Genomic DNA, 17,622 nt, shown 5'->3' on the forward strand with positions numbered 1-17,622 from the left:
CAAACTGCAAGAAAGCGTTCTTCAGTATGCGGAATTTCATAGAACTTGGAAATTTCAAATGCCTGGTAGTCAACATAAATTACCCAAGAGGCCAAAAGGTTGGCAAATATTTTACTGGTTGAGTCAGTACTACACTTACATGTGGCCCAAGGCCGTATCTACACTGCAATAGTCAAGCCACCTACGACACTTAATTATGCCTAAGTGCATTGGGTTGGGTCAGACCAGCCATTCAGCATCAGGCCGTGCCATCCTGATGTGAACCATGATTTAGATGTCCCATAGAAAATGGGACATCTGGTTATCCTGCTACTACATAACAAATTACATCCTACTACTACATACATAATACTACTACTACATAATACATTACATCCTGCTACTACATAATAAATTACAAAAGATAGGAATGTCTCTGGAGGAAGGACGGAAGAGGACAGAAGATAGGGGTGAATGGAGAGGGGTTGTGTATAGATGATGCTGTGATGCATGAGGGGGAGTGGGTGGGGGATGGGGGGTGAGGAAGTATGTATGAGAAAAAATATGACGTAACCCAAAGGGATTTCTCCCCGTCTTCTCCTTTTCTGCATGGTGGGGACGGAGAAGGGTGGTCACCGAATTTATGAAGCGGCCTTGCTGTGGATGTGCTGTGTCTTGCAACATTGCTTCTGACCCAGGGCAGTGGACAGGATGCAGGGATGACCCGTAATCCAGGAGGTGCCAAGATAAGAGGGGGGGGAGGAGGGTGGAGGTGAGTGGAATATATAGGAAATGGAATGGGTGGGAGTGATTTCTATGCCTTTTTCTTTTTGGCTGCCCCCAGTGTAGGGGGAAAAAGCCTTTGGTATATGTATGTATGTAAATATTAAATAACCATGTGTTTGGGTTTCAAGAGGACATACTGTATAGTTTTACATATAATGAAATTGTCTTTCAGAATTTCTGAGTATGTGAAACAAAGAAATACTTACCAGAACCATCTGGAAGTTCTGGAATGAATGTATTTTCCATTTGTAGTGAAGATTTTTTTGTTGGAGCAGAAGCTAGTCCAAGCTCCATCTCTTCTAAGAAAACATCCCTAACTTTCTGGACTCGTTCTGGACTCAAACATAAACTTGCTAATCTCTCTTGTATCTGAAAGTACATGAGTTATCAAACAGTGATAAATTCATATGATTTTTACATAAATGTTACTTCATTCAATTTGCTGCTGCAAATAAATCATACTCTGAATTCTGACTACTGCTATGTAATCTTATTTACTTAAAGGAAATCTTCAGGAATTAGTTTACATAATTTGGATGCTATGCTAAAATGCACTTAGGTAGATTAGGGTATTCTTCCTTTGAATGGTTTCTCAATACAGTGGAATCTTTATACATATATAATCCATTCCAGATCACCTTTCATTTACTAGATTATGTAAGGACAGTAATCCCTCCTGTATCCAGATCTCCATTATCTGGAATTTGCTATCTGAGTCACTGTCCAACCCTCCTGCATGGTTGGCAAGGGTAATGAAGGTGAGGAACCTATGCCAGGAGGCATATAATTGAGGTCGAAGCAGTCACCTTTGCCTTGTGTGCTTGGACTGTTGGGCAGGTAACAGTGACTGCTGGGAATCAGAGAGAAGTGTGGGATTCGAACCCATAACTAACCAAATGCGAGACCAGCATGCTTCCAATTACGTCGCCAGCATATTGAGCAATTTGAATTTACTGCATGGCACTTGCGTCACTTTCCGCCAGTCTCAGTGATGCAATGTATAGAAATGCCTCCTGGGGCATGAGTCACACTACTGCCGCCCACCAGCTATCGTAGAATGACTTTCATGATATCTTCCACCTATCCATATTGTATCATGCCTTAATAATGATTTCCACCAGCTCCCCATTTCTATTCATTGTTATACAGTATTAATCAGAACATAATTTCGATATGAATAATGTGAGGGTATCACAAACAGATTCGGAGTTATATGTTATATTGTAGAAATGGCGTAAGAATTGAAACAGGGGTGACTGTCTGAAAACAGCACTGCCCATCCATCCTCATCCGCCACCTTCCACTCGTCGAGATATCCATACAGTGGTACCCCAAATGAGGGTTTTATGACCCCAGCAAACCGTCCCTTAATATTCTGCCGCTAGGGCAGAATATGGACTCCTTCCAACTACGTCAACCTCTCCTCGAGAAGGGCATACCGAAACTCCACCCGGGCTATGAATGCCCGCCGCCGTGGGCACCGGCTCCCGTGACTTTCAAAATGACGTCACTCCCAGGGAAGAAGGGCGGATGCCACTCAGACAGTGCACGTATGTCGGCAGACAACGGCATCCGAGCACTGACACGACCTGGTTACGCGGTCTACACCGCCGAATCGGTGGAAACAAACAGCACACCCGCGGCCGGAGCTACCTTCGTCACTGATGGATGTATCTTCGGCATGAGAGTCAGCGGTTCCGCGTCCTCTCTCCAAGTCGAGACCGTAGGGATGCAGGGTGCCCTAGAACATGCCCTCGTATCCCACTCCAATTCCGTGGTTATCCACAACGACTCTCTGAACCTGATGAGCTGCTTGCAATACGCAGAGCCCGAAGACAGTGTCTACCGACTCACCAATATCATTGCGCTCCTGCACAAATTATACTGCGATGGACGGAACGTCATTATCAATTGGATGCCAAGTCACATCGGTGTCCACGGCAACGACCTCGCTAGCGCCCCAGGGTCGACGTCCAGGTCCCTCCCAGCAGGAGCCAGCTCAAACTCCGAACCCGGGCATTAGCATGTACGCAGTGGCACCTCCAACACAGTCTGGAGGCAGAGATTTCCCAACGGGCGCAATGGTACAAGAGGGTGACAGCATATGAACTCCTAGTATTCCCCCGCTCAACTCCCAGATGGGTAGAAAAGCTGATCTTCTGGCTGTGTCTCTAGGACCGTTGGTTCTGGCAACTGAATCCCAGGTGTACCACGGAAGACGACCGCCGGTGCAACCACTGCCGTGCCGAAAATACCGGCCTCCTGCACTACCTGAGCGATTCCCCGCCACCTTTTTCCTCAGATGGGAACCACCGGCGCCCACCTGAAGGTCTTGTGAGCCGCCTCTGCCGCCTTTAAAGCCCCTATGAGCTCCGTTAGCTACTAGAGTGTCCGTCGCCGCTCTAATAGCTGTAGTCTCTCTTTTCCACTCCCCCCCCCTCCATGCTGCTCTGACATGCTACACCATCTCACTTTCTCTCTGCAATGTGTGTCTTCCATAAACACCACCGCACAGGCTCAAACAAAGCCCGTGGGAGTGACATTTCACTCAAAAAAGGTATGCCTCCCTCACCCAACACCCACCCACCCCTTGATACGCCACGGCCCAGTGGCCAGTCTTTCACCCTCCCTCTCGGTTATCGTCCGTTCTATATTGTTATAGAGTACGATACTGTAACGAAATTTGTGATGACAAATATTCAGAACTAAGAATGTTTTCCATACTTTGCGAGTGACCCCCAGCCTTATATGACTTGTGATTATTAATTAGCTTTTTTTTTACAGTTTGATCTGTCAATAATAATTTTAGATCAACACACTTCGTAAATTGCACCAAGTTTTTTTTTTTAAATGATGATCCTTCGTAAATGTATGATGACTGCGATATAAATTTCGTTGGCTATGTAATGTACGGGCGTTCCCACTGGTCATCCACGTAAACATCGATGGCGGAGAGAAGTGTCGTGTCAAGTGTCAAGGCAAGCGTGGTATATTATTTCGAATATCAGTTCCGTGTTACGGCAACATAATTTGCACATCCAACCCACCGGTGCTGATCACAACAGATTGAATATTAACATCAATAATAAAGTTTTCTCCACTGAAATTCACTTGTTTTTGCACTAATCTGGGAAACTGGGGCAGAAAATAAAAAAATATATATATGATTTGCGGTAGAAACCAACATCAGATTTGAATAAATCACGCTTGATAACATTGATTTTTTAAACTACGAGCAACGGGCTCCGCCTGACCCCGCTACGCGAGGGCTCAGCCTTCGGGCGAGCTCACTTCGCTCTCGGCCAATCAGTCGTCTCCGTTGCCGTGACGTCACCACTTTCTCAGCCAATCAGGGGCCGGATGGAATTCTTTCATTAGTATATAGATTTGGAGAAAGGCGTGGACCTCTGCTGATATTTTGTGTTAGTGCAAAACCAACATCAGATTTGAATAAATCACGCTTGATAACATCGATCTTTTAAACTACGAGCAACGGGCTGCGCCTGACCCCGCTGCGCGGGGGCTCAGCCTTCGGGCGAGCTCGCTTCGCTTTAGGCCAATCAGTCGTCTCCGTTGCCGTGACGTCACCACTCTCTCAGCCAATCAGGGGCCGGAGAGAATTCTTTTATTAGTATATATATTTCGAGGAAGGCGTGGACCTCTGCTGATATTTTGCCTTAGTATATAAACACTTAGGCTACTGTATTTTCTTTCCTCTTTTTTTTTTAGTTCTATTTTTCTCTTCCTATGGAATTTATTCTCATTACAAAACTGCCACAGATCAATAACACTACAGTAATTCATATAATAATATACAACACTAGCCTACCTCGTCTCTCTGCTTTGGCTGTTTACTACATCTCCGCGTCTGCCCGCATTTGTGTAGTGACGTACAAATTCTGGGAGTAATGTTCCCACACAATCGGAGAGATTAAAACCCTCTTGGTTCACGTACAGTATTTTCAGTAGTCTTTTTTTAGATTCTTTTTTCATATTCCCACTATACTGTATACAACTGGAATATTTTCTTATATCTTTACGACCCCTCGACTCGCTTCCCCTCACCACGCCATGATAAATGCTGGTAGCGTTGTAGGGGGTTCCTGAAGGGACCCAGAACATAAATATATGTGTACTTGTACTATGAAAAAAGTGTATCCGTAAACTAAGTGCATCTTGATCCTCTGGCCCAATTAATCCGGATACAGGAGGGATTACTGCAGTAGTTGATCCAGGGTTATGTTCTAGCATAATTGGTAGTAGAAAATAGGGTTTTCATACACAAAAGTGAAAATTTTCTGGCAAAGTTCACAGAATGCATTTCAAAACAAAAATAATATGGTAAGTTACTGGAGATACTCTCAAAACATCTCATTCTGCAGTTAGCTGGTCATTGTTCAAATTTCAATTCATTGTGCAAATTGAAATTTCTTTAATATTAAAAAATCCATATGTACAGCAAAACATTTGCGTATGAAGACTCAAATATATGAAATAATATTTGCCATTCTGATGAATGTACAGTTCCTGTATTTCAAAGAAACCAACTACATATTTCAAGTTAATACAAAAAATCACGAAAGGATTTTATTGCGTTTACTGGTCTAGAACAGTTACGCTCTGTTACTTTTCTAGAATTGCGATTCTCAAAAAAGAAATTATGTAATAGAAAGGTTGGATTAACATCTTTGAAAGGAGGACTGGAAAAAGATCCAATCACCTCGTAAAACCATATAAAGGGAGTGAAATAAAGAAAAAATGTGTATGCCTACAAAGCAATGACTGTAATGAGGCTCATAGATCGGTTTATCAATTATTGCCGCGTTTCTATGACTGGAAACTTGCTGCACTGCAGAGGTAGCATGCCTTACTAAAGATATTTTTCTGAGAAAACTTTTGAACTCCTGTCTGTGTCGTATGTGTATTTATATAAGTGTGTAACATGTAGGAAATGGCTATTTTCATTGGGTTTCTTCTTCATCAGTAAAACCTTTAAATATATTAAATTAAGGCATTATACTAGGGTAGATCATATCCTCTCCTATGAACCCTACAAAAAAGATGGAGTGTCAAGAGATTGAATTAATCCAGTGAAACTTACCCTGTTAAGTCTACGTAAATACATATACATTCATTATGTGCAGAAACACCCTTTACCACAAGCACGCACAAGCAAATTCCTAGCCTGTACACTCGATTAACAATGTGGTGAATCTGACAACCAGCCAGAGATCCAGAGGGCTTGAAGTTGAAGGAGACATTTTTCGTGACGTAACAATGATAAGGAGGAGTTATGAGTAGGGCATTTCCAACCCTGGATGATAGCTCAGCGTCGCGGTCTTTATCTTGTTTGTATTTTTTTCGCGATTGGAAATAACCACTTTCTAATGCATGCATCAAGCACATGGACACCTATTATCTTACGTAATCTGGTGTATGATTCAACACGGTCTTGCATTACGTGTTGGACGTGTGATCAGCAGCTATTATCATCCTGAATAAGAGCTCAGAGCTCGTGTATGGGCCTATCTATGGGTGACGAAGTAACTTTACACACACGCGTGCGTGCACACACACACACACACACGCACATACAGTATATACAAACAATACCTTGTCCACCAAAGCTGGGGTGTCAGCTTGCAGTGATGTGATGTTTTTCAGTCCTAGGCGGGACTCGAACTAAGATGGCTGAATTAGCGGTCGAGCGCAATACCACTACACCAGCAAGCGTGTGCGCACGTGTGAGCGTGTTCATCTGATTGAATTTATTCAATTCTGATATGCAGGATTAGAGTTATGCTCATGAGATCCCATCTTTCCATCTTCATACACCAAACTTTGCTTTAAATTAGTTCATTTTATCCGCATGGATTGTTTCCGCTAACTTCTTTCACAAATTAACGAAACTACAACGAGATTTGTATTTCTTAACATCCTTCAAGCATTCTCTCCTTTTTTTTTTTTTTTAAATATAACAATCATATCACTTCTTTCGGGACTTCACACCGATAAGGACGAGGTTTAAAGGTTACTTCATCAAAATGATGAATCGGTGCATTTCCAAGTCTAGATGATTGCGGCGTGTCATCTATTCTTTGTCTTATCTGTATTTTTCATGGTCTGGAGATGACCTCACTGATGCATGCATCAGGCTCATGGGCACCTCTTATCTCTTGTACATATAAATAGCACATTGTGTATATTAGAGCATATGCATTCACCTTGTTCATTGTTCCAGGATTAAAATACCGTAACCACCTGCGTTTCCCAACCAGGGTTCCTTGAGAATTTCCCAATGGTTCCTTTGAAGTATAGTGATAGGGATTTTTTTCTTCTAATAATAAACTTGTGAAAGACATGTTGTTTTTGTTAAAATCGGTTATCAGAAAAAATATGTTGAATGAAAAATAGACCAATTAAGATTGTAAAATATTTTCTAAAGGAAGAGTTCCTTGGGATTATTATTGAAGGGTTTCAAGAAGGTATAAAGGCTGGGAATCGCTGATTTAATCATCATCCTCTCTACATCATTTTTTCATTAGCTCAATTATTATTTTATTTTATTTATTTATTTATGTATGTATTTATTTATTTATTTACTTATTTGTTTATTTACTTATTTATTTTGCACTTCCAATACCTTGGGTCCAGAACCTCGTTTCAATGGATATATGATCCATCCATGTAACCCTAGCAATAGCTTCAATACAGCATACAAGTAAATATACTAATTGTTTTGCATGAATTCTAGCATGCGAACTTGTAATGCTTCAGCCACAGAGAAGCTATTTGGCACTCCTAACCATCGCGCACGCATTTGTGCATGCATGCATGCATGCATGTATGTGTGTGTGTGTGTGTGTGTGTGTGTGTGTGTGTGTGTGTGTGTGTGTGTGTGTGTGCGCGCGCGCTTACCTGTTTTTACCATATTGTAATACTGTATACTGGACGAGTAATGTTCACGCTGTCCCCTCGCTGTCCCCACTAGACAATCTTTGTATTGTTTTTTCTAATTTGCTCAACAAATGCGGAAGTTATGCGGAAAACTGTGTCAACTTTCTTTATGCATCCTCTCCTCTTTAGGTTTTGCTATGTCCTTTTGATATTTTTTAACTCGAACAGACTTTTTGTCTACTTTTTCTATACTGCCAACAGATCCAGAGGAATAGAGGAGTTTGAATGTGTTTGGGATGAGGTGTCTGAGAAGTATGATAGGGGTTACTAGGCTGGATAGAGTGAGAAATGAGGTGAGGAGGAGAACGGGGGTGGAAAGGGAGTTGAGAGATTGGGTGGATGAAAGAGTATTGGAATGATTTGGACACATGAAAAGAATAAGTGAAGAAAGACTAGTAAAAGAGGTGTGGAAGGTAGATGTGGAAGGAGTGAACATGAAGGGGCGACCTAGGATGAGATGGATGGATGGGGTGAAAGGGGCTTTGGGGAAGAGGGGAATGTCTGTTGAGGAGGGACGGGAGAGGACAGAAGACATGGGTGAATGGAGAATGGTTGTATATGGATGATGTTGTAATCCATGAGGTGGAATGGGTGTGGGATGGGGGGGGGGGAGTATGCGTGAGAAAAATTTTACGCAGCCCGAAGGGATTTCTCCCCGTCTTCTCCTTTTCTGAATGAGGGGACGGAGAGGGGAGGATCACCAATTTAATAAAGCGACCTTGCTGTGGATGTGCTGTGTCTTGCGTCACTGCTTCTGACCCAGGGCAGTGGACAAGATGCAGGGATGACCCGTCATCCAGGAGGTGCCAAGATAAGAGGGAGGGAAGAGGGTAGAGGGGAGTGAAGTGTGATAGGAATGGAATGGGTAGGAGTGGTTTTTATGCCTTTGTTTTTCTGGCTACCTCCCTTATAAGGTAGGAAAAAGCCTTTAGTATATGTATGTATGCTAACAGATCTAGAACAGCTATCATATTTCTCATTTAGTGTGGGTAATATAAATTTATCTATTTTCTTCTCATATACGTCAGGTTGCATGCTACGAGACGACTTAGGGGTTAAAGGCCAGTTGAACCACCAAAAGGTCACAATTCCAGTTCTTGAAGAAGACGTAAATCGAAACCGGTCGACTCGCGCATTACGCTCTTAGTACGGGCTCTTCCAGGACCCGTATTTCACTCCCTTCATCTTCCCATACGACAAAATGGTATAGAGTCAACACCGATAATGCCGACCGCTGTGCAAATTCATTCTCAATTGCTGTTTCAAAGGCGACCCAAAACCATGATGCTGTCGTTTGCTAGTAGACGACTTCGTTTACAGCATTCAAACTTCCCTAAGAACAATTCAACAATATGTCCAATATTAGCATGGGTTTAACTTCTTTTCGTTCATCATTCAGCGTTTCAATATATGACGCAAAAATTATTTGACATTTGGAGATTCGAAAATTAAATATTCGAACCTAAGTCGTTTCCATGCAAACGAACTCGCTTGAGTCGCGTTTGTGACAGAGACTCCGATGAGTAGCAAGGTCGAAAGGGATATTAAGGCAGCAGCAATCGAGGTGATATGGACAGTGAAAGATGTAAAACGCAATAGTAAATATATAACACATTTTCTTATATCACTTGTAAAATATAAAATAGAGCCACAATAAAAGAGAACGGAGAAGTAAAAGAAACCCAGGCGGGGATTACAAAATGTGGTAGAGTGGATGATATAATTTTCTATCTTACAATATTGCGCAGTGGGAAGGGAAACTTTAATTGAAACATTCATGAAATATACGGTATGAAGAAGTAACAAGCTGTAAGAGAAGTCTATAGTAAGGTAAGGCGATAACTGAAACGGAAGCGAGATGACGGGAACAAGGATGGGATGAAGCAAGGATGCATCGGTTCAAGGACACTGTTTTAGAGACAAGCTTGAGAAGGAGGAGAACTTGAAAATGAATCGGTTAGAATAAATGCACTATTTAATGCAGATAATGGATTAATGCTCTGCCAAAGAATTTAAGAAGAGAATCAAGGATTTACAAAGGCCGTATCGTAGCAACAGTGAACTAGCGATAGAAATGTATCAATTCGAAAGTGAAAATATAGAAGAGAACAAAGAAAATCTAAACAACAGTGGAACAGGCCCGTAGCCAGAAATAATGACTTGGGGGGCTGAGCATAATAAAAATTACTAATCATGTATAGCACTTGAAAACAGTAACACAGCAATGTTGTGAAACCACTTCTGAGTCACCAGACACTGACTATGATCATCAGTCAGGGCCAACAGTACATTGGACATTATGTACGGGTCATGCAGTACAAGCGCGTGCAGGTGGCGCCGAGTTGCAAGATAATAAATTAAGGACATACGTTTGCAGCAAAGAATATTCTCGAAAATCATTAGTTTGCAACGGACTTCAAACTAACTTGCAGTTTTATTTTGACAATGTATACGAAAAATAACTGAAAATATACAAATATATCAGCTTGAGAGTTTGGGGGGGTTACTGAATTTTTGGGGGCTAAGACATATCAACGGGCCTGGTGTGGAGGAAAAGAAAGAAGATACTGAAAGAAACCAGCTTTGAGATATTGATATAATGACGACGCATAGAAATAAATAAATAAATAATAAAAAACGAAGCGTTCAAACAACATCGAAGATTGTGACACAACACACGATTAGGTGACCAGCTAGATAGGCTATACGGTACACCACAAACCTCAAGCTGGACCCGAACCTGTGGCGCCTGTAAGGGTTAAGGGCTGCTGTGATAAGCTCGGCATTTGCAACCATGTTTCCTGGCTAACGACAGGCATTTATACTCAAGTTAGAGACCACTGGTGTGGTGTGCCAATAAAACGTAAAATGCATCATGACTATGTTCTATAAAAGCCTCTACCATTCTTTTCCTTCTCCCATTTCTTCTTCAACGCGATTTTGTCCGTCCACAAGAACAGAAGTACCAGTTATCAGCGACGGAGTACAAATCTCTCCCCACATCTGCTCCCATTCCCCCTATTTCATCCCTCCTTGCCCTCTTCCTCCATTGAAGCAATCGACCCAATCAATTCCAAGGCCTGCAATCTCTAGCCGTCTCTCCCTCTTATGCATTCCACAACTCCCTGGGAGTGTTGTGATCTGGTGGATGTCACGTTCGACTGAAATTCTATAGTTCTACTTGGAACATCTGCACATGGATCAGTTTCGTCCATGCATCTCAAGGATTCTTTCAGACATCTTCAGGTTACAAACCCCCCTTGCTGGCCGCATATCAATACAACCAAAATGGGCCGATGTACATGCTCATCAACTCTCTCTCACATACGCACACGCACACGCACACATACACTTGACAGTTATAGAAGAGACCTAAAAAATAACAGCTTTCCCCACAGGGTAATAGACGTTTGGAGCAAGTTAGATGAGAATTAGGTGTGTGCAAAAACGATACACGAATTTAAGAACAGTCTAGATAAAACGAGATATGAAGGCGGGATACCACGAGCATTGCTCCCCTTCTCGTAAAATACAACTAGATAAATACACACACGGCTCGATGGTGTGGTGGTACCTCGCTCGACCATTCAGCGATCCGAGTTCGAGCCTCGCCCTGGGTTGAACATTTTAGCACTGCTTTACTACGAACCGGGACTCCAGCCCTGATGGCTAAGGAAGTGTGGTGTGTGTATTTACCTAGTTGTACCTAGTTGTATTTTACGGGAAGGGGAGCTATGCTCGTGGGATCCCGTCTTCATATCTCATTTTATCTAAACTATTTTTAAATTCATGTATTGTTTTTGCACACACCACTTTCTCATCTAACTTGTTCCAACTGTCTATTGCTCTGTGAGGAAAGCTGTTCTTTTTTAAAATCTCTTCTATAGCTGTCTTTTTTATTTTCTTTCCGTGTCCTCTTGTATTTCTGTCATCCCATTTTATCAGATTCTCTCTATCAGTAATTTCTATGCCTTTCATGATTCTGTAAATAGCTATCAAATCTCCTCTCTCTCTTCTTTGCTCTAGTGTCTGTAGTTTAAGTTTTTGTAGTCTCTCTTCATATGATAGTTTTGAGAGTGTTGGTGCCAGTTTTGTAATTGCTCTTTGTATCCTTTCAAGTTTTTTTATACATTTTTTTGTACTTGGTGACCATATCGTTGCTGCATATTCCAATCTTGGTCTTATCAGGGTGATTAGGATTTTCCTCACCATTTCTTCATCCAGGTATGTAAATGCCACTTTGATTGTTCTTATTAAATTATAAGTTTCTCCAAAAATCTTATTTATATGTTTCTCAGGTGACATATTATTCATAACAATGACTCCCAGGTCCTTCTCATTTTCTACTTTTTTTATTCCTTCTTCTCCCAAATTATATGATCCTGCTATTCTGTTTTTGCTTTTTCCAAATTCCATTATACTACACTTTTTTGTATTGAACTCCATCTCCCACTTCCTACTCCATTCTTGTACTTTATTTAGATCTCTCTGTAGTGATTCACAATCTTCTTCAGTTTTCACTCTTTTCAGTAATTTTGCATCATCTGCAAAGAAGCTCATATAGCTTTCAATTCCTTCATCCATATCATTAATATATATAGCAAACATTATTGGGGCCAGAACTGTTCCCTGCGGGACACCGCTTATTACTTCATTCCATTTTGAGTGCTGATCTCTTATCACTACTCTCATTTTTCTTTCTTGCAAAAAGTCTTCCATCCAATTTAGCAATTTACCTTGTATTCCTCCTTCATATTCTAATTTCTTAAGCAACTTCTTATGTGGTACTTTGTCAAAAGCTTTTTTTAGGTCTAGAAATGCACAATCAGCCCATCCATCTCTTTCTTGTATTATATCTATTAGCCTTGAATAGAAACATATTAAATTGGTGACGCATGATCGTCCTTGTCTGAATCCAAATTGCCTTGGATTTAGTACGTTGTTTTTTTCCAAGTATTTTACCCATCTACTTTTGATAATTCTTTCACATATTTTTGCTATTGTACTTGTTAGAGAGACTGGTCTATAGTTGGTAGGTTCTTCTTTATTTCCTCCTTTATATATAGGTACTATATTTGCTTTTTTCCAATCTTCTGGAACTTTTCCTTCTTTTAAGGAACTGCTTATTATGCTATGTATTTTGTCTGCCAGTTCATTCCTGCATTCTTTCAGAATCCAGTTTGCTATTTCATCTGGCCCATGCGATTTTCTGACATCAAAATTACCCAAGTGTGTCAATATTTCATTCTTTGTTACTTCTATTTCTTCCATAGGGGGGACTTTTTCCTTCCACTCAATCTCTTCAGGTTGTATATTTTCCCTTGTAAACACTGATTTAAAATGTTTGTTCATAATTTCTGCCATTTCCATTTCCTCAGTGTATTCAACTCCTCCTTGTCTTAATTTCTCCAAGTCTTGTTTGTTTTTCAGTTTATTGTTTACAAATCTGTAGAATAGTTTTGGTTGATCTTTACACTTTTCTATAACATCTTTTTCATATTTTCTTTTTTCCTCTCTGCACTTTTGTACATATTCATTTCTATAACCAGTATATATTTTCCATTTTTCAGGTCTTCTGTCTTTTTTCCATCCAGTCCAGGCTTTGTCTCTTTTGTCTTTTAACTCCCTACAACTTTTGTTGTACCAGCATTTTACATATTCTTTTTCTTGTTTTTGTCTTGGGACATACTTTTCCACTCCTTCTTTGTAAATTTTTGTCAAAATATTCCATTTCTCTTCCACTGATGTTTCTTCTTTGTATATTTCTTCCCAGTTTTCTTGTTGGAAGAATTCTCTTATTTTATCAAAGTTTGTTTTTTCATACATCATTCTTCCTTTTCTATATTGTTCATTTCTTTTCATATATTTTTCTTCATTAAGTTCCAGTTCAATCAATATGTGGTCACTTTTACCTATTGGTGTTTTATATTCAATCTTGTCCACTATTCTAGGTTCAGATGTAATTATTAAGTCTAGCCTCGATGGTTCTTCTTCATTTCTATACCTAGTGTTCTCTTGTATCCATTGTGTCATTGAATGGTCAGTAATCATCTCAAGTAGAGCATTTCCCCATGAGTCATCACCACTCTTTACTGTCATTTCTTCCCAGCAGATTTCTTTGCAATTAAAGTCGCCCATCATAACTATTCTTCCTCCGTCTTCCATTATTTTAGTTAATGCTATCTTTGTGTCCTCTAACATACTTTTATGTTCACTCTCCTCCCATGAGGCTGTTTTCGGAGGCACATAATTGATCACAAATTTTCTGCTCTTCTTATCTCGGTCTTCCACTTCTATCATAATCATCTCTACTGTATTCTTTCCATATATGACACCTTTCACGTTTATATCCTTCTTAGTCAGGAACATAACTCCACCCCCTTGTTTTTTCTCTCTGTTTCTAATCCAATAATTGTATGTATCATGTCCTACACTGTTGGGTGGTAGTGGGCCTTTTAATTTTGTTTCTACAATTCCCATTATGTCCGGTTCTTTTTCTTTCAAATAATCATTCAGTTCATTCAATCCTGTTATCAATCCATCTATATTTGTGTAAGACACTCTTAGTTTTCTGCCACTTCCATTGTATTCTCTGTTTCCCTTATGTTTTTCTTTAGTATGTCGAACTGCTTTATTTTCATGTTCACTACTCTCCAATAGAATCTCTCTTTCTCTGACTCCGTTCTTTCCTCGTTTTTTGCCTTAGCTTCAATTCTTTTCTGCTTTTCTGCCTCTCTTTCCTCTTTATTCATTTCTCTTTTTATCCATACCTTTTTATATTGATCATTTGTTGCTAGTTTCCCTGTCTTGGATAGAATTTTCTCTGCCGTTGTTTGTGACCTGAATTTAATCTTAATTGGTCTGGTCTTATCTGTACTATATTTTCCGAGTCTGAATTTTTCCTCAATTTCCTTTATAATTTCTGGTTCATCTTCCTGGACTAATTTTAATAAACTGCTTACCCTTTCATTTTCCTCCTTGATTCTTGCGGTTCTATCTGGGTTATGTTTCTCTTCCATTCCTAATATAATTATACATTTCTTTTTGTCAGCTAATTCTCTTACTATATTCTCCTTCTGTCTCATCACTTTAATAACTGAGTCTTCATTATGTTCTTTCAATTGCTGTTTGACCATGTCAGTGAATGAAACCTTATTCCCTTCTTGAGTTATTCTCCAATTTTTAGCTTCTGTAGCTATTTTCTCACTGTTTTCATTACTATTCTTCTTCAATTTCTCATTCTCCTCCTTTACATTTCCTAACTGTCTTTTTAGGTCCTCTACTTCTTCAGTTAAGTTTCTGTTAGCCTTCTCTAGTTGTTCCAACCTTTCAATTCTTTGGAAAATGGAGTCTACACTACCTAACTTACGTTCCAAGTCCTCGATCACCTTATCAACTCTCTCCTCTAGTCTTATCAGTCGGGGGGGGGTTGTGTCCCCCCCACCCTCTTTAAATCCCTGGAACATATTCTCGTCACTTTCTACTGTATTGCTCCTCTCTATACTTCTAATCTTTACATTTTTATTTGCCATTTCGTCATCACTGCTGGTCCGGTGGTCGTTTCATGCTGACCTTACGCCCGTCTGCCTGGGCCAAGTCCTCCACATCCTCATTTCCTTCCATTTCCCCAGCAATCCCTCCCCCTCTCCTCTTTCCTTACTTTCCCACTACCTCACGAGCAATTTCCCCCCCCCCTGCAAATACAAAAAGGCACTTCTCTTTGCGTTGGTATCCACAATCTGCACTTTTCTTCAGAGCGTTCGTCAAGCCGTCCGTTCGTTGAAAGTGTGTGTGTGTGTGTGTGTGTGTGTGTGTGTGTGTGTGTGTGTGTAAAGCCCCAGCATTGCCCATTAAGACCATACAGTATACGAATATGAGTTCTGAACTCTAAACCGGGAAGGTACTAGCTGTCGATCACGACTCCAACACGTGATTCAAGATTGGTGAATCACGCACAGTATTACCCATAGATCGGTCATATATGAGCTCTGACCTCTCTTCTGGGATGGAAATAGCTGTCCATCACGAGTCTAACACATGATCAAAGACAATGGTGAATTATGATGAATCTTACACACACACACACACACACACACACACACACACACACACACACACACACACACCTCGTGGCGCTGTGGTTAGAGTTCTCGCCTGCCACTACGACGGTCCGGGTTCGACTCTCGTGGGTGTGTGTGTGCGTGTAAGGTCACATTATTACCCATAGATAGATCATACGAGCTCTGAGATCTCATTTGAGAGGTCAATAACTGTCGATCACGAGTCCAACACGTGATCGGAAGACCATGATGAATCTCACACACACACACACACACACTCCCAAGTGGATGCGGAGAGCCTTGATGCTATAGGAAGTTTACAGCATGCCAACAGTGGTTTAACGCTAGCCTTTGGAATTTGGACCGATATGCTCACACATCTCCACCGGTGAAGACTATCTTTTCGACACGAGTCTAGATAGCCTCACGGAGGGAGGTTAGACGTTGATGAATGGCCCCTGTCCCTCCTACTGATAAACCTTTCGATCCTTTTCTTCTATTCACCAACATCCCCCGTCACTTCTTCAATGGTAGTACCTAAAGCTGGTGAACAAGGACCCACCTGGCCCTTTCAGTTCAAGTGTGCCCCTTTGTTTCCATCCCAGGAGGTTAGGGAGTACCCGATCTACCGTGCGTCTGTACCTGAAACTCAAGCAGTTAATGGAGCTCCCTGGCGACAGATGCCATTTACGATGGCTCGAAAGGCCCACTGTTGGGTGCATGTGTAGAAAGGAGATTAATTCTATTCCTCTCAATTTTCCTCACTTCACTCGAAGGATAACTACGTGGATTTCATACTTCACGAGATGATACATAAGAAGACAAAGTTCCTACTCATATTCGAGGTCCTTAAAGTGTAAATAGTCGTACTGTGGGAATTTCCGACTTTGCAGGGACCTTTTTATTTATTACCTGAGACATCAGACAACTGAAGTATCTTCTCCCATGTATAGTACATAATTAAAATTCATAGTGACACCCTCACAACTACCAACATATATCTATCTCCACAACAATCCACAACATGAATGAGCCCTCGAGGAGGAAGCAGCAATCCTCTGCAACACAACATTCCTCTGCTGAATTCCCGCCCCACCCCGTGACAATTTCCTGTGAAAGGAGCAGAGGATCCCCGCCAACCTCGAAAACAACCTGCAATGGTAACACTGAAGCAACTGCCCATTATTCTAATAGAAGTTTATAACTGCCGTCGTCGACGTTATCGAGAAGCCCAAAACCACATTACTGACTGCAACCCCGACCTCACTAAGCCATACTGCATTCCCATGTCTGCCCGACCCCACCAATTTGACCCATACCGTAACGAAGATTACCTTGAGTTTGACTAAACAAGACTCTTGGTTCTGGTATCCACTGACAATGAATTATTAACAAATAGCCTCATGGAAGTATATGATGACTTTGAAGATACATGTGGAAAACCCCACATTATATGGCTCCAAGGAGAAACCTTTGCAATAGGCAAAGTAAGGCCTTAGCAACCTTACCAATCGCCTCAGCCCATGCAACATCACATAAAATATCTAGCATTAGTGTGCATATCCATCCATTACTGAGACACCACAGATCACAAATAATGAAAGAATATTAAGATCAAAGGTATTAACAATATATCGGGTTAAGAAAACCATAAATGGTACAAAGATCAATATGCCACATCAAGAGTGGCCTTAAATCAACTCAAACTCCCAAATCTCCTAATCGTAAGCTACCAAGTATATAAAGTAAAAAATACTACCCAAGCTCACGCCGTTGCTTCAATCCTTATCAATCTGGACACGCCAGACAGTGCACGGAAAGACACGCTGCACGGAAAGCG

General features: G+C 41.0%; 1 protein-coding gene across 1 annotated transcript in view; it reads right to left on the minus strand.

Moving 5' to 3' along the window:
• Positions 1–17,622, minus strand: part of LOC143032892 (hexokinase type 2-like) — a 75,944-nt gene that overhangs the window by 46,002 nt on the left and 12,320 nt on the right. Inside the window, exon 3 of the mRNA XM_076198123.1 lies at positions 972–1,134. Within this exon, the coding sequence (XP_076054238.1) occupies positions 972–1,134 (163 nt within the window). The remainder of the gene's footprint in view (positions 1–971; positions 1,135–17,622) is intronic.

This window comes from Oratosquilla oratoria, chromosome 1 (assembly GCF_046742065.1).
Source record: "Oratosquilla oratoria isolate Oo_2021 chromosome 1, ASM4674206v1, whole genome shotgun sequence".
Lineage (NCBI taxonomy): Eukaryota > Metazoa > Arthropoda > Malacostraca > Stomatopoda > Squillidae > Oratosquilla > Oratosquilla oratoria.